Source organism: Chelonia mydas, chromosome 4 (assembly GCF_015237465.2).
Source record: "Chelonia mydas isolate rCheMyd1 chromosome 4, rCheMyd1.pri.v2, whole genome shotgun sequence".
Lineage (NCBI taxonomy): Eukaryota > Metazoa > Chordata > Testudines > Cheloniidae > Chelonia > Chelonia mydas.
The window spans coordinates 33,688,875-33,712,036 of NC_057852.1; the positions used below are offsets into that span (position 1 = coordinate 33,688,875).

General features: G+C 38.7%; 1 protein-coding gene across 5 annotated transcripts in view; it reads right to left on the minus strand.

Moving 5' to 3' along the window:
- Positions 1 to 23,162, minus strand: part of COL25A1 (collagen type XXV alpha 1 chain) — a 412,520-nt gene that overhangs the window by 78,467 nt on the left and 310,891 nt on the right. For all 5 annotated transcript variants that reach the window (XM_043545532.1, XM_043545531.1, XM_043545529.1 and 2 more), the window contains exons 13-17: positions 9,645 to 9,698; positions 8,086 to 8,112; positions 5,854 to 5,898; positions 234 to 266; positions 46 to 81 (exon numbers count right to left, since the gene is read on the minus strand). In XM_043545532.1, coding sequence (XP_043401467.1) covers positions 46 to 81; positions 234 to 266; positions 5,854 to 5,898; positions 8,086 to 8,112; positions 9,645 to 9,698 — 195 coding nt within the window. The remainder of the gene's footprint in view (positions 1 to 45; positions 82 to 233; positions 267 to 5,853; positions 5,899 to 8,085; positions 8,113 to 9,644; positions 9,699 to 23,162) is intronic.

Below are 23,162 nucleotides of genomic sequence, written 5' to 3' on the forward strand. Positions count from 1 at the left end.
GTCTAATTGTGAGGAAAAAAGGGACTGAATGCTTTCATGTATTACCTTTTGTCCTGGCCGACCAGATTCTCCAGGTTCTCCCTAATTGAAAGATTAAATAAACAAACAAATAAGCAACCACAAGATCAGACAAAGTGAAAAAAAAAACTCAGGGTCGTAGAAGAGGAGAAAAGAGTTGTGGCATAAAGTGACAGGGATTCTGCAAAAAATGACCACTATAAACAAGACTTTACCTTAATTCCTGCAGCAGAAGATCCAGGATCACCCTGATATAAAATTCACAAGGAAACAATGATCACACTTATTATGTACATATATTTTCAGGAAACTGATAGTTCAGGAAACTAACACACACAGGCATGATTATCCTGGAACCTTCTCAAAGTACCTCTCAATTACTGAAGCAAGATTAAATATGTCTTGAGACACTGCATACCAATTTGACCATTGACAATAAGTCAGTATTATTCAAAGAGAAACAATTCTGCTTTCAAAGAAATGCAGATGGGGGATTTGCTTTCCATTTATCCAGACAACATAATAACCTATTCACTTGTTTGAAAAGTTTTACAACCAATAATGTAGCTGCTGTAACAAAAAGGAATTTTAAAGAGATGTGTAGTGGGAAGCTAGAGTATAGTGCTATGCCTCTTCATGTTTTGACATCCCCAAGTCTATGACACATTCAAAATTATTTGCCATATCAAAGAGCATCACTGGTCCTTTGGGTCCATAACTACAGATGGCAAGTGTCAGGCCTTAATTGACAAAGCTTTTGTGTTAATGACATTCAACCTCAAAGAATCCAGTGACCCATTAGTTTATCTTGTTTAACATGTCAGACTATCCATCCCTTTTCCATAGATTTTCACTGTTTTTATCTTGGTGCTTTAATGCAGCTAAATGTTGTAAGTAATAGAATATGTCAGATGAGCTGTAACTTATTTGCTCAGGAAAGGTCAGTTCTGATGAAGCAACTAACTTTCAAAGAGGTTCTCCTGTGTTTTGCTCTGAGTGTCTGGGTTTGATAGGACTTGCCCAAAGTCACAGAATCAGCCAGTGGCTACGGCAGAGTGCTTCTGGTTCTCAGTTCTTTACCAGCCTTTGTAGACTTCTGAAAATTCTTGTACTTTCATTTCACTGCACCTTGTCTTCAATGGAACACCAAAGTAAAGTGGAGGAAGCTAAATTATTAAATGCTATTTCTCACTTGAAAAGTTTTGCTAGTCAACTTACTCATGTAAATAGGTCAACCCTGTGAAAACAGTAGAAGTTGTTTACAGAACCTGTATTTGGACAGTTTCATTATTATTATTATTATTATTATTATTATGAATTACGATTGATCAAGAAAATTAAGAGATCACTGTGCAGTAAGCTTACCCTGTGTCTTAAAGCAGAATGCTACTGATGCACATACTGAGTAAAATAGCTAATATCTGTAACAGTAACATCTTAACAGATGTTAAGCACAGTATAAATGCTAAGTATTATTATTATAGTCTTGCACTATACAAAACAATAAAATGTAAACTACTAGTATAAAAACACCAGTTTTTGATTAGCTGTCCTGTGGTTCCGTAAAGCTGAATGAAGAGCCGTGGTGATTTATATTTTAAAAGCCTGGTTTCCTTTTCATAGTTATTGTAACTCTCTCTTCAGAGGGCAAAGAGAAAACAAAAGGCCATTTTCTGAAAGGCTGATTCATGTCTGGAAACCTGAGCGGTCTCATTTTGATAGACATGTATGAGTGATATTGCTGTTGTCCCTCACAGCACGTACAACTGTGAAATCTCAAGGACTTTTTAATAGCTATAAAGTGGCAAAGCAACTGCTGAGAGACAGTCACAAGTTAAACATTTTAAGGGATAACACTGGAAATAGCACAGATAAGACACAAAGTGTTTATGATCCACTTTCATTCAAGAATGAAAACTAATACAGGATAAAGTAAAAACTATGTAGCTAGAGTGTGTTCTCAGTCCCTCACTGAGTCAGCTGGATTGGAAATGAAAGAATTTCAGCAGGAGAAAACACAAATGGAAAAGTACTTCAAGGGGATTTTGGCTGCTTGAGAGGCCAATGGCTACAGCAGGAGAATGGAAGCAAGGACTAATGAGTGGGTTCCATTCCCAAGTCTACCACTGACTCTGTATGTGACCTAAGACAGCTCACTGATGCCAGCGTTGTCAAAATATACGCACCTAAGTCTATGTTTATGTAGTAAGATCAATGGGAGCTGCAGATGTGCGTCATCTGTGGAAAATGACACTACTTTCATTTAGGTGCATAAATATGGGTATATGCTCCTAACTTTAGGCACCCTTGTTTGAAATTGTTATCTCTTCACCTATCTGTCTCAGTATCCCCATATATAAAATAGGGATAAATAATACTTACCCATGTCACAGGAATTGTGAGTCTTAATGTTTGAGATCTTTGGATGAAGATACTATATAACTGCTTATTATTAATTATTATTTATTATTATTATTATTATTATTATTATTTACTGCAATGGTTTATGTATTGTTCATTCAGACAACATTTATGGAGGTTTACGGTATGGGGGGGTAGACAAAGGGAGAGGTCTGGGTGAACTGGCTCTAACCTTCTTTCATCTCTGAACCTTATTTTTGGTTCAGATTAGTCTTGATAAATCATTCCTGCACATCCAAAACTTCCCTCTTTTTTCAGGCTCAAAGACCCCTCCCCATGCTACCTTGAAAAACGAGGCTCAGTAAGTCCGTAAGCCTCATTGCCACTCAAGTACTGCTCCAATGCTTTGCCCTAGTGATGTCCTAGAGTGCATCAAATGTTTCAGAAGCCCAAGAGTCATCCAAATATCCCATGTTCCGAGACTTCTGAGGCATATGGTGCATCCTGGCTTAGATATAGCATGCATAACTTTGACCAACACCCCAATATTAATGGTGCAGCAGAAAGGACAGTAGAGAGATATTCTGGAACACAGTGCCAACTGCTTCTATCAGAGCAGGGGAAAAAAGAGAGGATTTCCCATATCCCCATCAATGGCTAGAGGAGAGTGTGAAAGGCTTCTCATGGCACTACCCGAAGTTCCTGCAACTATGTTGGAAGAGAAAGCCACAGAGCTCCCGCCTGTCTCCTGAAGACGATCCTGCCATTGACAGGGAGAAGTGACTGATGGATTAAGAAAGGGAAGGAAAACAAGAGCTATTTGGTGAGTATGCTACAGTTGGCTGTTCCTATTAGGGGGCAGCAGTCACCGTGATTTTTTTCCTCTGCAACAAACACAATTAGCAACCACTGGGTCAAATTCATCTCTGCTATAAGTATAATGACTGTCAAAGATAGTGCAAGTCACTGGAGCACTAGCCACAGGAGCACTGCTCCTAACTACACTGGTGTAATTGTGGAGTAATTACTCTGACTTCAATGCTTATTCACTCCTAAACTTCCACACCAAAAATATATTCTCCTAAACTCCTAACCAAACAGTCCTCCACTGCAGAGTCACTCTGCAGGACATAATCAGAGAAGTTCTGTGGCCTTCTCCTATACCTTCACAGATCTATGGAAAGCCCAACTCCTATCATGCAGCAACTAGCCTGATGCTGGTAAAGTAATGAGACCTGTACAAAAACTATCTATCCATCCCCATTTCACCTCAGTACTCCAGACAATTACATGAAACTTGGAAGTGGTGGGAGCATTATATGTTTCAGAGGTTCAGTCAATTCAGTTAAAGTTTTTCAGATGAACATTCAAAAGGCCATCTGCTGACCTATCTTTTCTAAAAGTTCTTCCCAACTAGAATACCAAACAATTTGAGATCCACACAGAAACACACACAATGTCTGGCTTTGGAAGGATAAATTCCCAACAGAATGAGGAAGAGATTTTTTTAGATTTTTTGTTTTCACTTGGACACATGCCAAGTACTTCAGTAGCAGACACAACTGAAGAACAATTATTGACGCGTCATAGGACTCACAGCAGAGATTCTGAACTTCTATTTTAGCTGCTGTTGGACCTTAATATTGTTTCATGAACATATACATGACCTATTTATCTGATCTACTGTACCAATGATTTGGCTAAGCATGACATTCTCAGGACATAAAAAATGTCTCTAGACATGTTACTAGGTCTCTCAGGAAAATAGTTATGAAATCAAACTGCATATATTTTTGAGTAATAGAATAATAATCTAAATATTCAAAAATAGATAGCAATGATTCCTGGCCACTAGAGACCAGACATGCCAAACTCGTGATAAAAATGCAGAAATTGGGCTTGTTTTTGGCTTAATTGACTTGTAAGATACTTGTTGGCTAGTTTTTGGCTTGTAGCTTGTTGCTTCTTTTTTTTGATCTGCTCCCAGCAAGTGGGGGCAAGGGGCAAGCAGAGGCAAGGGGAGGAGAGAGTCAGGGGTGCACAGCAGGCCCACCACAGTCCCATACTACATGATGGGGGGATATAGTTACAGAGTGTTGGGGTTCTTAGGGACTGGCTTATTTTGGCCTTGTTTTGAAATGGGATTAGCTTGATTTTTGGCTTATTGTGGAAGTTGGGGTGCTTATTTACCACGTGAAAGTTGGCAACCGTGCTAGAGACATGGACTGGATTTGAATTCATTACCTGCAGGTATGATTCTCTATTTTTCTCATTCCTCTTAAACCATAAAATCTGTCAGTGGTAACAATCTCAACTTCCTGTTTCTCAGTCATAATGCACATGATATATAAAATCACCCATTCTTTGGAGACTTCTGAAATATGGTACCTGAGGAGACTGAGCTGACGTAAAGGCATGGAAGCCAGATCTTTAGCTGGTGTGAAATAACAAAGATCTGAAACATAATTTTTAACTTTCACTCTGAATTTTCAAACTTTTGGGGGTTTTGGTCAGCCACTTGGATTATGTTTTCAACTGTATGCCAGATTGTCTTGGCCCTTCCTTTGGAAAAGAATGTGGAAGGGGATCAGTTTCCCCTTACAGAATTTTTTTTTCCGATCCAGTCAGAGGGCAGCATTCCCCACTCTGAAAAAGTAAGGGGTTGGTCCTCTCAGAACTCTCAGGTCTCCTGAGATCCCTACTAATCTCAGGGATCTATTGGGGACACTGGGTCTCTGTATGGGGGTGCTGTGCCTTGGCACATCTCCCTTAGCTCCAGCTCTCTAGCAGTGTGGTTAGGTGGATCTACCTGGCATGTAAAGAGGCATGTCCTGGGAGGGAAGTGGGGACTGAAGTACCATCCATAGGGAGACCTAGCTGATGCTCCATGTCCTGGTTGTAGAATTCTTCCCTCTCAGACTCAGAGGAACTCCCCAATGCACATCCTGAGTACTCAGGCTGTACACTGCAGCTAGGATTTTGGACCCAGATTTTTAAAGGTATTTAGATGTTGCTGCCAAACTATTATTGACTGTTGATATGATTTTGGTTCCTAAGTCTCTTACTACCTTTTGAAAATAAGATTTACGTTCTTACACCAGTTAGGCATTGCAATGCTGAACGCAGCAACGTCTTTGGCCTTAATACTCAAAACTTGCATCATTTACCAAACAGACATAACAAGAATATCTGATAGCTTGTGATTCAAGTTTCTGTGTAATGCATATTTAGAGGTTTATAAAAGATGCACTGTCAGGTCTCATGTTTTAACTACTGTAGCATAAGCAGGCTCTCTGTACTTAATTAGAACTGATGAGTTTCTGCTGTTTGTGAGAATGAGTCAAGGTCACACCATTCAGCCTTTTAAAAAGTCTCTCTTTATATTTTCTTTTTGGTATCATTCCCCTTTCATCTTCTGGTTATATTTTATGGACTTTAAAATATCCTTTCATCTCTACTCATTAATAGATGTACCTTTTCACCCATGTCACCTTTGGGTCCGTTTTCTCCAGCATCACCCTAAAATTAAAAAATATATATATTTGCAGTGCTGTTTTGCAATTTTTAAAATAATTTTCATGCATTCACAAAGTATCCAGAAATAACTTGCAACTTGCAAACACTATTACCAGGCTAACAGTTTTAATTCACCAGCCAGAGTCTATAATAAATGACCAAATAAATAAATGTATTTACCTTACCACCTTGTCTCTCAAATAAATATAATAAGACATTTACAACATGAACTCAGAGTCTTCATTCAACTTAAATCCACAGGAGGAGAAAAACATGATTTGATATATTTCATTTGGATTTCTAGTCTGAAATATAACTTACACAACTGTTATATTTGATCACTGATAAGAAAGGTATTTCAAAGTTATAAACCTCTTCACAGTTCCTTGAGTAAATACAAACTGTCATGTCATTTCATCTTCTTGTTCATTTAGTCTACAGACATCCCCAGTTCATTCTGGTTCAGTGACAAAGGAATGATTTTATGATGATTCAGCATTAGGAATAACCAGTAAATATTTTTCACCACAAAGTCATTGATAGACGCATTTGATCAAACAGAGTTGGCAATTACTGGCTTCCAATACATTTTTATTATGATTTTGAAGCAATTCATGATATGCTCTTTGAATTTCAAGTATTTCCCCATGAATCAGTGTGAAGTTAGCAAAACTTAACTAAAATATAGAATAAGCTACCAAAACCATTCATGTCTCCATGTAAATGCTAAGCATTATTCAAAGAGGTAATGTTGAAGTAACACTCTTGTCATTGCCTGGGAGAAAATGTCCCTATTTTAAAAAAGCTATCAACAATTTTTAAGAAATATTTTAAAAGCTTCACCTGCACAGAAAGGCTGAATCCTAATTTACACTGACTCCTTGCTGGCCAGAGAAGTGTAAAAGGTGTAAATGAGAATCAGGCTCAAAGACTTTTGCAGGCTTCTGAGTTCTTGAAAGAGAAGGGGTTTTTTAAAATATTTTTTTCATCAACTAAAATTTGTTGATAAATATTATCTACTATTGGACCAAAGAGTGTACCAGTGAACCCATGTCAAACACAAGGAATTCTTATACAAGTAATGGATGGCTGTCATTTATAAAATATTTGTTAAGGAATTCTCATTGCTTTTGAAACCATTTTGGAAATTTTCCTGACTAGGATCATTAAAAAAGTTGCCAAAAAACAACAACAACAACAAAAAAACCTTTTAAAAAAGGTATGGCCCAATCCTGGCCTCCCACCCCATCTGCTTATGTAGCTAGTTGGGGATGATTCTCTATGCCATTTCCCTCCTGGCCCAAGTATAAGGTGCATTTCAGGGTTTTCCTGAGTGCTGGATGGCATGTAGCCAGAGAAATTTACTCCTTGACTAGCCCCATTGTTTTCAATCTATTACACTGCTTCAGGAGAGTAAAGGGAGGCTCGGTTCTATAAGCCTTGCTCATGTAGAGTAGTACTTTCTTATAGGAGTAGTCCCATTAGAATTCTGCTCTGATAGGACAGAATCAGACCCATAGTTACTAGTACTGTGGGGACGATTCTGATCTGTGATATTATACTGGTGTAACTCCATTAATTTCTATGGAGTTGTTCCTCATTGATACCAATGCAAGTGAGAACAAGTAGCGCATTTGTGTTCCTGCCCTTTTTCATGCAGTCTAAAGTTGAGATGGATGGGCCATCCATCCTTATTCTCACTCTTATTCTCTCATCCTTATTCAAATAGAGCTGGGCTGCAACAGAGAACTCAACATGAGTAAAATGAGATATCACTGTGCTATCCGACTGCCTTTCCAAGAAACTACTGCCCACAGACACTCACAACACCAACACCAAGTAATGAAAACCAGCTTGCTTTTCTGTTCATTCAAAGCAGGAACATTCTTTAAAAATGCTATAGTATCAGAGCCTACCTGTGCAGCCCTAGCATATATTAGTGAGCACATACAGGACTCACATGAGTAGTTTCATTAAGTCAATGAATTGCTTGCATGAGTAAGCGCTACTTAGCCCCAATAAAGGGTTCCACAGACGGTCCACAGTTTTGTCAGTTCAGTGACTGAATTCTAGTTAATAATTTTTAACGCAGCAGGTTGTTGTTTTTTAACAGATCAGTCCTCGCTGCTGCCTGTGCATTCACAATTCTTCAAAACAAGATAAACACAGGGAAAGTGAAATATGCCTCACCTTTTCTCCTCGTTCTCCAGGGTCACCCTGATCAAAAGAGTAGGAACAAAGAAATCTTGACGTTATTAAGATGGTGTCATTAGATAACTCAACAGAAGAGACATTAGATAACATATTTAATGCAAGACACTGTAGAGCAGCTGAATTTCATTTAATATTACAGATTATTCAATAGAAGAAGCCATGTCAGAAAGGATTCAATACTAAAATCTGATGGGCTGCATCAATACATTACACACAGTGCAATGCAAAAGGCTGGTCAGTTGTGTGGAAGGCTCATCTTGGTTTTTCACTCTGGGATTAAGGGAAGTGAGGAACAACTTCATGGCTCTGTGAAGCCACCCATTAGGACCGAGAGGAACCAGAGGGAGATGTGCCAAGCCCACCTTACTCTGGAGGGACTGAGGGAGAGAAGAAAATGAAAAAGAGAGCGGTCCTGAGGTTTGGAGAGGAGTTTGGAGGACACCTAATGAGAAACAGAAACCCCTTAAATATCTTGTCTAGAGTCATAATCTGGTAGAGAGCAAAAAATGCTCCCAGAATTCTATATAAAAAAAGACAGTTTATAGCCATTACTTTTTAATTACACTTTGTTTGAGAAGCCAGTACAATGGCAAATCCCCTTTCACACACTGAATCTGACCCTGGCAACTCATCTCTGTATTTTTGACCATTCTAGCTTATCCACACCACTTTTGATGGTTGCTTGGCAACTCCAAGAATACTGCTGTGAATATGAATTAAGCAATAACTGCAAATACTTTGCATTCACTGAGTATAAAACAAGAAAAGGGTATGCCCCAAATGGCTTGTTTTCTTTCCTGATGGACAAGCGGCAAGTCAGTACATTTTAAAGACTGTCCTGGCTAGCTGTCAATAGCAATGTGATCTGTAAAATCAGCTGAGAGGCATATGTGCCCGCACAGACACACAGACACAGCTGATGGGATTAGAAATTGGTATTATCCTTCCTGAGAGGCCCAACAATCAAAGCATTTTGGATGTGTCTGACTTTTATTCAAACAAAGTTATCAAGTTTTGTGTGTTCAATTTCATCTGTTCGGAATCAAGTAAGGAATAATAATAAAAAAAATAAATGCAAGGCAACATTTTTCTTTTTCCAATAACTATGGACTCAAACCTTCTCCCACTGAAGTTTGCTGTTAACTTCCAAAGAAGCAGGATCAGACCTCAAGATTTAACCCTGACATTCATCAAAGAATTGACTGCAGTAGTTCTTGAAAAAGGGTCTGAAATGCATTATGAGAAGCATAAACAACACTATGTAAAAAGGTTTCCAAATTCCTAAACGCTTGCATCATATTTGCCTTGCAGTGCACGTATACTCGTCACTAATGTTGACTGGAACTATGCACGTGCAGCAAAAGAACATGCCCCTTTATGGTGAAATGTTTAAAGTCTCTTAACACCACTTAGCACTGTAGAGAGGCAGAGCCTATTACAAATTAATCATGATATACAAATCAAAAAGCATGACACTATCATCCATATACATACCTGTACTGTGCTTTATTTTTCAGTTGGTTTTCTGCACTAACCTTAAGCCCTGGTGCTCCGCTTTCTCCCACTTCGCCAGGCAAACCTGGCTCACCCTAGAATGACAACAAATAAAGACGTGGTGTTAAGAAAAAGAAGATGAAGAATATCAGGAATATTCTACCTAATGTCTCCTATTGGGTTTGTAGTAGTTATGGAGAAACCTCAAAAAGGGTTCAATTTGGATAAGACCCCAAAAGTTGGGATGCTTATATGAAGCTTGCTGAACCTCTTGGGGCTGATTATGATATCATTTACTCCTGTATAAATCAGGAATAACTCTACCGAAGTCAGTGGAGTTATAATGGTGTCATATTGTCCTCAGAGGAGAATCAGGGCCCTTGAGTCAGCAAAACTGGCCATTATCCTCATACATCTTTCTAAGAAGATTGCTATCATGTCCTCCTTCTCTTTGGCCTGGAAATAGCACAAAAAAAAAAAGTTTAAAAAAAAAAAGTTATTTTGGTACTTCTGGAGGACAGATGTGCAGAGGCATGTGAAAACTCATGACAACAAATGTTAGCTTTCAAAAAGGTCCAATTCTAGAAATGTGAGAGGTTTTGGGAAGTAGAGTGTTGTTTTTATTTTTGAATATGGACTTGTTTGTCCAACTCTCATGGCCTGAAACTGAGGATGGAGAACCAGGAGGTGCCCATTCAAAGATGCCCAGGTTGGGATAACAGTAATTAGCTAATGCTCAATAGTGTTTGTTTATTGTGTAGGCAGTGTAAGGTTATGAAACCCAACCACTTAAAAGCAAGGAAATGTCTGAATGGTAGGTAAGAACATTGTAATTTACAAACTTTAATTGTTTTTTTTAAACACTTTTTTTTTCCACTTTATGAATTTCCCATGTTTCCCCCCCTCTGTGTAGATAAATAAAGACACCATTTAAAATTTTTTAAATAAATGTGATGGAGAGGTCAACCAATTATTAAAGAAATTAGTGGTGCTGGCCAACCTAATAATGTCTCCTACAGAACCCTGCCTCATTCAATCACCTAATAAGGTATACATGTTCCTCAGATAACCTTTAACCACATGCATGCATAGCACAGCTTACCTTCACTTGACTGTTGATCAAACATGTTCAAAAGGCATAGAGGACAAGATTTTAAAAACATATGTACAAAGTTAGCTCGTAAATCTATATTTAGGTACCTAAATAAAGTGGTCTGGTTTTAAGAAGTGCTGAACACTCATCAGCTTCCATTGTAGCCAAGCTAGAGACAGACACTAACACAACACAGGGAACTGAGCTGACCAAATAATAACAATAATGAAAAAAAAACTGGGAAAATTTCTTCAGACTTTGCAGAAATATTCTCTTCTGCCTTCAGAGAAAATCTAGCAAAAAACAAACCAGTTTTGCAAGTCAAAGTTAGAGGGCAATTAAAATGGAAGCTGCTTGCAACCACAACTACTATGGAGAGATTCTACTTTTCCAGAACACAATCTTCCATTGCCAGAGGCTTTTTCCATCCCTAACTGCTATGGTCAGTTATAAACCACAGCTCTGAAGTACTCATTCCTCACAGTCATGTAGCATTCTATTTCTGAACTAGGTCACAAAAAAGGTGGGATATGTTATGATTATCAAGAGTTGGGTAATTTGAATAATACAAAACAAGAATGTTGAGATTCTCCCAAAAGCATTTGTGACATTAAGGAGGGATGTTTTCCAAGCAGGGGGTGAGGAATTAGCCATCAGAGCACCATGATAGTCACTGAGAGTTATATGGCCAACTTAGGCAATTCATTGTCAATATTTTTAAATGGGTTCAGCTTTAGATTGCCAATTTTGGTTGGATGAATTGCTGGAGGTTTCATCACATGACATAATCTTTAATTAAAGATTTATCTTTAATTCCTGGAGACTTCAGGACAATCTTGGAGGCTTGGCAACCCTACAGCCAGCTACTGTAGCAATTAAATCTGATCTATCAGGAAGCTAGGATTTAAATGTACTGGCTATCAAACATCCATGTCCTACAAAGGGACAACCTAAAAGTCACTTAAAGAGAACTGTCATTTGAGACACTGAGATGGAATGAGCACTTGTATATTTACTCATTTCTCCACCCTTCCAAAAAACAAGTCATTGTTCATTTCTGTCCCCTTCACTTTAAAACAGCTGTTGTCTGCTGATACTCGCCAAGGGCTTAAGTCTTTAATCAAAGTATCAGGGTTCCAAACCTCCACTTTCTTCCTAGGCCTGCACATCAGTGGTATTAATGCCCGTAGTTATTGGTATGGTAAAGAGAGGCTGCATAAGTAGAATAGAAAATTCATCTGATTTTCCTTGAAGTGAAATGAAATGCTGAAGCTTTTATCGAGTTATAATAAATCCCTCCTAAAACAAAACTCCATCTCTGACCCCCCCTGTGGGTTTCTATAATTTACTCTGCCTAAGCCCTGTGCTGGGTTTCTAGGGTGGTCGGTACCAAGTGAGAGAGAGCTATGGGGGAAAGGAGAAACTGAAAATATATCTGGAGGGACAGCACATGAATAACATACATTTGAACGGACTATCCTCCTCTGAATTTAATGGCCAGCATTGCAGGGATTATCTCATGTTCTGATTTTTTTTAATACACACAATACCCCCTCTTCAATTTTTCATCGGACTCTTTTCCAGGAGCCCGTTTAGTTTTCTGAGAGTCTTGATGGGTGAATCAGCTATGATATTGCTGATTATTCTTAGCACCATGCACACGTGAGATCTCAAAAACTTGGCAGCAAACTCAGAGCTATCAGTACCCTCACTCAGCTAGTTTGTATCATTGCCCTGTACTAAACTTTCCTAAACATTGGCCCTGTACCCTAGTGCAAGCAACTAGCTACATCTCTCCTGCAAGTGAGAAACTAAAGACCTCCCCTATCCCTGCACCTTTTTACAGATAATAATTCAGTCAAGTATTGGGGTGCTCCAAAGGCTTATTTTACTAAGCTATTCCAAAACTCTTGAGCTGAACGGTGGTGTGACCACACAGGACAGGAGTGCCTTACATCAGCGTGGAAAGAAGGGCATATGAAAATTGTTTCACAGCCCACCAAACTGAGGGCCAGCCCTGCAAAGAACCTAGTAGAAGCAAAGAGAAGACAACCACAACAGGGGGAAAATGGCAGAAACCTACAGTCTGGCTGTCTCTAAGGACTATTGGGTAATGCACTACGAAGAGCAGCAGAACACAAGGGAACTTTGCAAGTTGCAACTTTTTTCTAGGGGAAAGTCAAATCTCAAAGTGGTACACTGTCGCACAATCCATTATGGCTTGTATGATCTCTCTATACTATGGACCACATTTTGCTCTTCAGTTGCATCACTGGCACCGAGGGTAGGATCTGGCCATATACACTGATGGTTTTTAACGTTTCTGTTTTTCAAAGTCTTTCAAAAAACAAAAAAAAATCCCCAAACCCCGACAACATTTCAAACACTCAGTTGATTAGGAAATTCCACAGGTAGTTATAAAAGCAAAACAGCAGCTGACATTTTAAATGCAGATAGATTGATGGTGCTTCCTCTGCTCTACCTTAAAACACAACATTATTTCGAGTTTATTGGTCCCAACTGACCATTTTAGTAGTTAGGCTGAAAATAATGTTGAATGCCTTTGTTACAAAGTATGGCTTATTACTTTATATTTTTTTTAACCAAAACACATTTTAAAACCATAATGTAAAACACTGGTTGGGTCTTTTTCAACCATTCAGGTAACTGTTTCAAAGAGAAACAAAAGATTTATATCATTTTTAAGGTGGAAAAGTGGTTACACCATTTTTTAAGGAAATGAGGCACCAAAGGAAAAATTGGTCATTCAACAGGGCTATCACATGCAATAATTTCAATCAGATTGTTTTTCAACTTGGCATTGGTAAAATGAAGAAAGCTGTGAATTTAAATCTTTAATCACAGATAATTTGACATTCACTATGCTGCAGTGGATGTGTTTCCTGTCTAGTGCTGAAGTCTGTCCTTAACAATGATGATAACAAAGATGTTAGATTGTGGAAATAGTTGTCTTCTGTATAACATTTAGCTCTATAATTTATTCAGGGTTTGGGGTAGGGGGTTCCACCCCCCAAACAGTTACTCTGTTCAGAGCACATTCCGAAGTTTAGGTAATGGCTCACTCTTTTTAAACTTCTGGGGGAAAAAAAGGCACCATCATTCTAAGGGGGGAGCGGGGACCACCAAGCAAACATAACATGTCCTATAATCTTTTAGTGTGTAAAATATAATCCAAGCTCTTAATTAAAGTAAGAATGAGGACTGTATTGTGTCCTCATATGGAAGATGGACATAGGGCCCAGGAAACTCTGTAAAGTCACCCCTGGAGAGTTCCTTGTAATCCTTTCCCTGCAGGGAGGGGCTCCAGGGATTGCAGAGGAAGCAGTATTGCAGCTTCCCAACCCCGTGTGGATCCAAGGGAATCTCCAGCTCCAGTTCCTCCGCTCTGCTTCTCTGTTCCACACCCAGCTAGATGGCTTCTTCAAAGCTATGCTCCTACTGACTACTAATGCTATGCCTGCTACAGAACCACCCTGTCATATGCAGGAACAGCATCTTAGCAAACACTGCTTCTATTAGCATTAATGTGGGCTGGGATATGCCCTGCCTCTTGAAGTGGGTTTTGCAGCTCTGCGGAGCCCACTTGACACAGTAGTTGGTAGAGAAGCTTTCACAATGTCCAGCAGCAGATGTCATGGTGCTGGTAGCTTCTCTGCTGCGCACACCTCCCAGCTGCTGTCAGTTTTGTTTGATCTGGTGTCCTTGCAGAAGTAATGGTGGCAATCAGGTCCACAGAAAACATGTCCCAAGACTGTAAACATACAAATACTCCTTCTAGAGCAAAAGTGCAGTTTTAATATCCTTTAACTTTTTTTGCTTTACCAACCGTACCACTTCCTAGCCTTTAAGAACACAACATTCACCTCTAAAGAAGGATCATATATTGAAAAAAAAAATGTGACTGCCTATACAAAAGACAATGAAATATCAGAAAAAGTGCATGGGTTGCAGTTATTGTTTTTCAAAAATTAATATCAATGTGGCCAAAGAGCTATAAAACTTGGAACAGTGAGTTACATTGTCCATGTTCGTAAACATGGATAATGGATAAACATTAAATACTGCAGCCACAGGATCACCACATGGCAGTCTGACATCAAGTCATTTTAGCTAAACCCAGGGCAAAAGAACATGAAGCTTCCTGTAGTCTCTTCCTAACCCAGAGAGAGGTATGTTGTGACCTAGGCAATGGTGACTTTGGACCTTGGTGCACATTGGTAGAAGTTTTAAAGCTACCTTGTCAGCAATAAGAATGGGGATTTTTAGTCACATCACATAGCTCAGTATTATGGAAGTTGCCAAAAATGGACCACTAAGCGTATGTGCAGAATGTGCGGAACAGGAGTGGTGAAAAAGGAACATGCTACACCCCATAAAGGACTGAGTTCTGATTTAATTTACACTGGTATTAATCAGGATGAATTCCATCAGTGGATTTATACTGGTATAAAAGAGATCAGAATCAGGCACGTAATTCTTTAGACTCCTACAGTGTCTTTAAACCAAGCATCTCAAAGCATTATCTAAACATGAGTTAAATCACACAAATCCTCTGTAAGGTAGAGAAGCATCATCCTAATTTTACACATGGAGGAAACTGAGACACAGAGAGACAAAGTGACTTCAGTGGAGTTCAGAACTCCATGACAATGTAACACCAGCTCATGAGTTGACCTCAACTTCCTGCTCTGACCTCTAAATAAGTAGTTTATCTGCTGACCACTGACACAGAAAAATAATACTGCTGACCCAGGAGGATTTTTTTGTTGTTTATAATAATATAGAGAGATGGTCCTCATTTGTGCAGTAATGATGGTATATTTTCAAACAAACACAAAAATGGGCTGAAACATTCAGAGGCTTTAATATATTACAGGACTCAGCTTCTGGGCATGTAGCCGCCATCAACGCTAAGTGGAGTTCTGCACATTAACTCCAAGTGCACTGATGGGACAATATGCACAGTAATGCAAAATCAGCAGCAACATGCTAACAAGTTAAGTAGCCTTCACTACTGCTATAGAGATCACAGGATTGCCACTGTTAAAGATAACTGTTGTTTCAGTAAGCTGTGATGCCAATGCGTAACACAGAAACATCATTATATTACATTATCGCTAAGGCTGGGTGAACCATTCTGAATAACACCACCTACCACCCAGAACTTCTGAGAATTTCTAGAACTGACAGTAGTGTGAGGATACAAACACAAAGAACCAAGCTTTATGCAGCAACTAAAGAACCCCCTAACCAGGAAGTTCCTACATTCATTAAGCTTCCTGCTGCAACACATCCTGGTCTTCTCTGGTTACTGTGAAAGACCAGGAACTCTATAATCACTTCACATCTCCCTTCCTCTTTCATTAAATATTACAACTTAAATTATAAACCAATGTACAACAAGAAAAGGAGTACTAGTGGCACTTTAGAGACTAACCAATTTATTTGAGCATAAGCTTCCGTGAGCTACAGCTCACTTCATCGGATGCATTCAGTGGAACAGTTCAAAATAAACTTCAATTTTCTTAAAACTATTTACACTACTATGTCCCCTTGTCAACTGCATTAAAATAGTCCAGAGTAGTATTCTCAGAATTTCAGGGGCTCTAATCAGTCTTCCAGACCATGTTGTCAGTTCTGTTGAGTTTATGCATGGAGTTTCCTGTCGAGGGGGCTCACTTCCTGACAGAATATCTGTAGGACCCAGATCCTCTCTTTGTTGTGTTGCAAAATATTGAAGATGAACCCGATTCCTCTGAAGAGTCCTTTAGGAGTCTTCACTAGGTGGGATCGGGGAGTTTCTGCCAAATTGGGAACAGCTCCAAGTGTCTGGGAGCTTTTGAGACAAATTTTGTTCCCTGGTCTCAGTTCAGGTAGTGCTTGTCTTCTGTGCTGAATAATGAAGTTTTTTTGTTGCAGAATTTTTATTCCAGTATCCTGTTTTCAAAATTCCTTCAGGTCAGTCCTTAGTCACCCTGACATCAGAAGTTCTACCAGAGATAGACTGATATGCCAGGAGTCTTCTGTTATGAATCCACTGATTTTTGAAGAAGTCTTTTTTAAAGTCTACACTGTTTCTCCCCTTCCCAGTAGCTCTGGGAATAAAGGGGACTACTACAATGAGGTTCAAAATCAAAATCCTGTGCAAATGCTAGCAGTATTTCATAGGTAAATTAAGGCCTATTATCAAATATGAAGACTATAGGAACTCCATGTCTTGCAAATGCTGACTTTAGTTTCTGGATGACCTGTGCTGATGAAGCGTGTGTAAGTATGTCCAAGTGAATACATCTGGAGAACTACAATAATGTGTGTGAGTCCTTTCCAGAAAACAAATCTGTGGCTACCTGCTGCCAAGGTCTGTCAGGTAGCTTTGTAGAGAGTAATGGTTCTGGCAATTTTTTTTTTTACTTGTTACATATCTCATAGCCCTCTACTAAGCTCTGAATTTGCCTACTCAGACAGGGCCACCACATGGATTGTTGTGCTCATGCCCTGCACTTGTTTATACTTTGGTGTCCCTCATGGATTTTGGAGAGCATCTCTTTCTGAAGTACCATCGGGATCAGAATGAATCGTCCTTTCAGAAACATCAGTCATGTGACGGTCATTTAGATTCTGCCAATATTGTAGTAGGTCTGGTGGAATTTGGCTCCAGAACTTTGGCAAAGTTGAGTCAGTTTCTGGTACTCTTATCCTTTAGCTGTTCATCTCCAATTTGTTGAAGTCAGCTGGCAGATGCTGGAATTGTTTCCAGAAAAAGGACAATGTAGATTTTGACATCTTTCTCTAAAGCTTTTTCTTCCATTTGTGGCTGCTCAACTGGGGATCTAGAAAGTGTCTGCTGCTATGAGTGCTTTCCCTGCTATATGTTCAATGTAGAAAGCAGCCATAGTCAAAATCTTTGAATCCTAGGCGGAAAGTCATCCAATGGTTTTGAACATCATAATGCCACTAAAGGCTTTTGGTCTATTTTAATACTCAAATGCCAGCCAAACAGATATGCACTGAACTGTTCACAGACAAAAGTGACTGCTAGAGCTTCCCTTTTCCACTTGAGGATATTGCTGCTCACTTTCTGTAAGCCTTCTTGATATGAATGCAACAGCCTCTGGTCTCCTTCTGGGTGATTTTGTGCGAGCACTGATCCTAAACCATATGAAGATTCATCTGCTGCTGGATATTTTATTGGATATTGTGCAAAAACATGTGGAGATATCACTAGTTCTTTTATTTTATTAAACGGGTTTTGTTGTGTGCTCCCCCAGATAAATATATTATGACCATTAAGGAGATCTCTTAAGGGTTTTGTTAGATGAACTAAATTTGTTAAGAATTCTACAAAATGTTTTATCATGCCCAGGAATCTTCCTACAGCAAAAATGTCTTTGGATTAAGGTAAGATGAGTAATGCCTTCAGTTTCTCTGAATCCAGCTGCATTCCCTGTTTACTAATTGTGTGTTCAACAAATTTTGTGTGTTCCTTTTTCCAAATTCACATTTCTCATTCAGAGAGAGGCCAGCTTGTTGGCAGCATCTCAAAACTTCATGTAGTCACTTTTCATGTTCATTTTTATCTCTGCTATACACCAGCACCTCATCTGCATGGCAAAGGATGCCAGGCAGACCTGACACAATCTGAAAGATTCTCTTTTGGAAATGTTCTGGTCCTGAAGATATGCTGAATGGAAGACAATTAAAACAGGGGCTTCCAAACAGCATCATGAATGTCATTAACAGTATAGGTTCTTTAGCAAGGAGGATTTGCCAGAAGCCTGCTGTAGTACCTATCTTTGAGACGACTTTGGCTTCTGATAACTGAGCTAATGTCTGGACAACTGCAAGAAGCATGTGTCTTTCTCTGCACATGCTTTTATTAAGTTGTGTTAGGTCCACACAAATTCAGATTTTGCCCTTGGACTTTGATACTACATACTATGGAGACATTGCATAATACCCCAAATATATCTTACAATTCTTTTGATATCCTGTAAGCTGTGGGAAAGACATGCAAAGGAACCAAAGGGAGTTGAGAGCCTGTTTCACCTTGCAGGTACTGTGTGCCCTGCAGGACTGGGATCTAAAATCAGGACTGTTCAGCAAAAATTGAGGTGGGTGGCTAACCTAACTTTTGCTGTATGTCTTGAATTTAAAAGAAAAAGGACCAAAAGGGTAAAAAAGCAAGAAAAAAAGCAGCCTCTTTCATGTCAGCATAGTTTTGGTGTGATGAGTACCTCTTGGTATAGCATCTGGTTGATTTTTCCCTGCCCCTGAGAGGAAAGGTTTGTCAGTGCTGCTATATTTTTCAGTCACTAGAATGTAATTAATTTTAAGGAAGAGGAAATACAAGAGGCCCCCAAAACCTAATCCAGGCTAATTTTCCTGTAAAATACATGAACGAGGACAGGGGGAAAAAGTGGTTTCTCAGACATGTTACTGTGATTTTCATTTAAAGCAAAGGTTGAATTACCTCCTTTCAACTTGCTTTTCGTCCCCCTCCCCTCAAAAGGAACTTAAAATTGTTTGTTTAAGGCCTGGAAATCTCTTCTGGCCCACTCACCAGGTGAAATTAAGTGAAAAGACTCTTCAACAAGGCTCAGCTGGCCCACAAACTCGTCTGAGAATTTGTGAATTATACTCAATGATGTTTCCTTTCTTTGTATTTCTTCTTTTAATAAACTGCACTTCATACAACATGGTTTTTATACCTGCAAAAAATACTTTAAAGAAAATCTTTTAAAATATGTATCCTGTGTAATAAATAGTACTGGAAGAGAAATGTATATGCACAAGAGTAATAATAAATAAGCAATCAAAAGGGTAATAATAAATCTGCACACCCTCAGTCTCTAAATCTACTAGCATATGTAAAAGAAGGAAATTTTTTTTCAGGTTTGCCAAATTGCTATCTGGTAACTTGGTCAAACTACTGAAGCAATTTAAAGTGGAATGATCGACACTGACCACACATTTTGCTTTCAATACATCCTTTTCAAAAAAAAAATTCCCAAGTAATGTATAAATAAAAATAGGAGTCTAACATATGTAGGCGGTGAAGAGGGGAGGATTTATGTACTGTAAGAAAGTCCCATTTAAAGCTAATGAGAATTACACAGCTCAAGTAAATCTCCAATCCGCTCATGGGAAAGTGAATTCCTTCAGGCCAAATATACTGCAGTCCTTACTGAGACAAAACTCCCATTGACTTCAAAAGTCCTTCTGACTTGTTGGAGACAACAGGAGTTCTGCCTGAGTAAGGCCCACATACGGAATAACTGATTTGAGTCATATCCTTGTAGTATCTAAACTTTTCAAGAATCCTTTTGTAGCCAGTTTAATATTAGTGATACAGGGATACACTGTGTAAGTGCAAGAACTCTTCTACTTTCCCTTGAGTCCCCACATAGGCCAGGCACTATCCTGCACCTTGTGTTCCCAGTGCACGCCGATGGGACAGGCTTGTGCTACTGTGAGCGCTTGATTCTGCAAAGATGGTGGAGAGGAGTGGGGTTAGAGCCCCGCTATCTCTCTGGACTAGCCAGGAGAACACCAGTGGCACAGGGACAAGTGCCCACTGTGTTTTGTAAAAAGGAAGAGAAGGCCCTGATCAGAGCTACATCCTTTCACTGCTCCAAGAGCTATTGTGCCTGTCTACATTGCTATGTAGCCCGGGCCAGACCTATTGGTCATAAGCAGTAACCGTTTTCCATATTCCACTATTCCAATTAAAGGACGGATGAAGAAAAAAAGGAAGAATACAGAAAAACCTTCTATGACTGAGATTGCTTCGCTGTACATTAAATGGCTCGCATTAAAAGAAAAAGTAACTTCATTGCGGACTTTTAGTTGCTGGGGGTGTTGCTATGGGTAACGGCAACCTTACAAAATTTCCTCAAGGTGAGTGATTATTTCTGAAGGGGGAGTAAAACCGAGGAAAGCATTTGAGCACATGCTTAACTTTAAGTCAGCGGGCCTTAAGTGCATGCTTAAAATTAAGTACATGCTTAAGTGCTTTCCTGAACAGAGATACTTTCCTGAATTGGATCCTAAGAAAGAAAATATTAATCCCGTTAATGCCCCTTGCATTCTAGTCCAATACATCATTAGACGGAGGGAGTTCACTCATTAAAAGGCTATCATGGCTCTAAGGCTTTTCTAAACCTTTTACCCATATGTCTTCAAGGGAGATGATTTGCATCACATATTTGAGGCTGGTTCAATATTCTGCAAATCACAGTAAATCCATAAGAACGCTGCCAGAATCACCAGCCAGCATCTCACAACAAACTCTAACTTTAATTCATGAAGACTAGCTTCTTCAGCATAAACATTCATTTCTCAAAGGAGTCTATCTCTAGTTTGAGACTACAGAGGAAGAGAAGCCTACAATGGACAATGGAAAAATTAAGCCAGACACTGAAGTTATTATTCCAGTCTTTTTCAACAATATCTCCTGCATAAAATGGAACTATGGCTTTGCATACTATCTGAAAGATTTAACCTTTTGGCACCAAAATCTGAGCACAGGGATCCACTTGCATAGCTCACTGGCAGGAACAAACCTTATACTGCATGGTGTATTGTACAGTATATTATACGCCTCTTCATATATTATACAATGTTATTTTAATTTAGCTTTTCAATATTCTTTTTTCATTTATTCGCAAACAAATGGAATTTATTAGTCATTTACTGAAAGGAATTGCAACATGCCACCTTTGTCACATTTGTGCTACATTAAAGTAATTCATTTTCTTTCACAATAAAATATTACATGTCGTCAAGGGCTGTGAAAAACAACTGTAGTATAACGAAAAGAATTTTGTCTACATTTTTATTTTAGATCTCTATAGCTTTGCTCTAGGATTTAGTTTCTTAGTTTAGTAATGTGCACATTCTTTCTTCCAGGCCAAAAGTAAAGCATTCAACCTGAATGAAAATGTGATGACGCCTTTATAGGAAATGTATAACCATTTAAAAGTGTCTTCAAGTTATACAGAGGAAAATGTTTGAAAATGCCACAACTACTGAAGGAAATCAGAACATAAAACTATAAACAGAAACTGTTAGGCTCTATCTTTGAAGCACAATTTAAATTTGATGAGTAGCATGTAAAGAGCTGTAACATTTTTTCCTATGGAAACTCCATATTTATTTTTTCCTTTGTAAAGTATGAACACCACACCGTATACGTAACTTTCAGAAGGTAGATGTACAAATTGTGAGACCACAGAATCATTTATTTGTACCCGCAGTGAAAGTCCACACTGGTCTCTCCAATGTATTATCTTAAAAAAAAATATTGACCACAATCCGGCAAATCCTAACTCGTATGAGTAGTCCAATTGAAATCAATGCATCTACTCATGTGAGTAAAAACTATTTGCTTGAGTAAATTTGTGTCCTCAAGCCCCTAAAAATAATTTTTTTATAGGAAGTGAATCATCAATCAAATATAGTTCAATTTGCCTGGAATTAATCTTGTCCTTCCTTTACAAGTAAGTAGGCCAAGTTTTCAAAGATGATGTTACTAATTTTGCACCCACACTTTGGTGGACACACCAGATAACATTTAGGAGGTAGACTACATGGTCACAAACCCGATTTGAACATACAAATAATGCACTGGTAATTAGCATCTACACTCTACTGTTTTTGCCCATAAGTGATTGTGCCTGCAGAATCGTTCTCTCAACTAAGCACAGTCACAAAAAAGCAGATGCAAAATCTGAGACCCCATGAAAAATTTGGCTGATGATATTTTAACATATCTTAGATTTCACATATGCTGATTCCAAAATATTTTCTCCTTTGATGTCTTACAACAGACAACACTATTTTTTTTTTGTCTTCCTCGGATATTATGGCAAAATTAGGTTCATGTTTTACTAGCAATAAAATGAAATGACTATTAAATGTTAACTATTATCATCCAATTATACAGATGCAGAACTGCAAATTATAATGTTAAATGCTGTACTTTTTTTTTGTTAAGAAAAACTCAATTCAAAATAAATGATCAAACACTTTGGAGTTATGCTTTAAGGGTTTTTTTGTATGTATATCACCATCTTTATATACAATGGTTTGTCATCCGAACACAGTGAATCAATTATATTTTTTTTCCTTTTGGTATTCCCTGCAAGTGTTTTTGAAGTTTGGTAGGAAAGTAAGTGTTCATGAGAAAAACAGATGCATAGTACTGTCTAGAGCCGGGCCAGGCATATTATGTAAACTTCCCCACCCAGCACAGCCAACAGACCTTAGTGCTGATGTGAAACACCCCTGCTGTTTTAGTCAGAGGCCTCTCTTGTAAGCAGAGACCATCAGTCATGCTGAATTGTGAGTCAGTTTGGTGATGGAACTAAAAGATTAGGACTACCAAATTGATTTCACTAGTGACCAAAGATAAATCCCTCCTCCCGTCCCAACTGAATAATTGTTT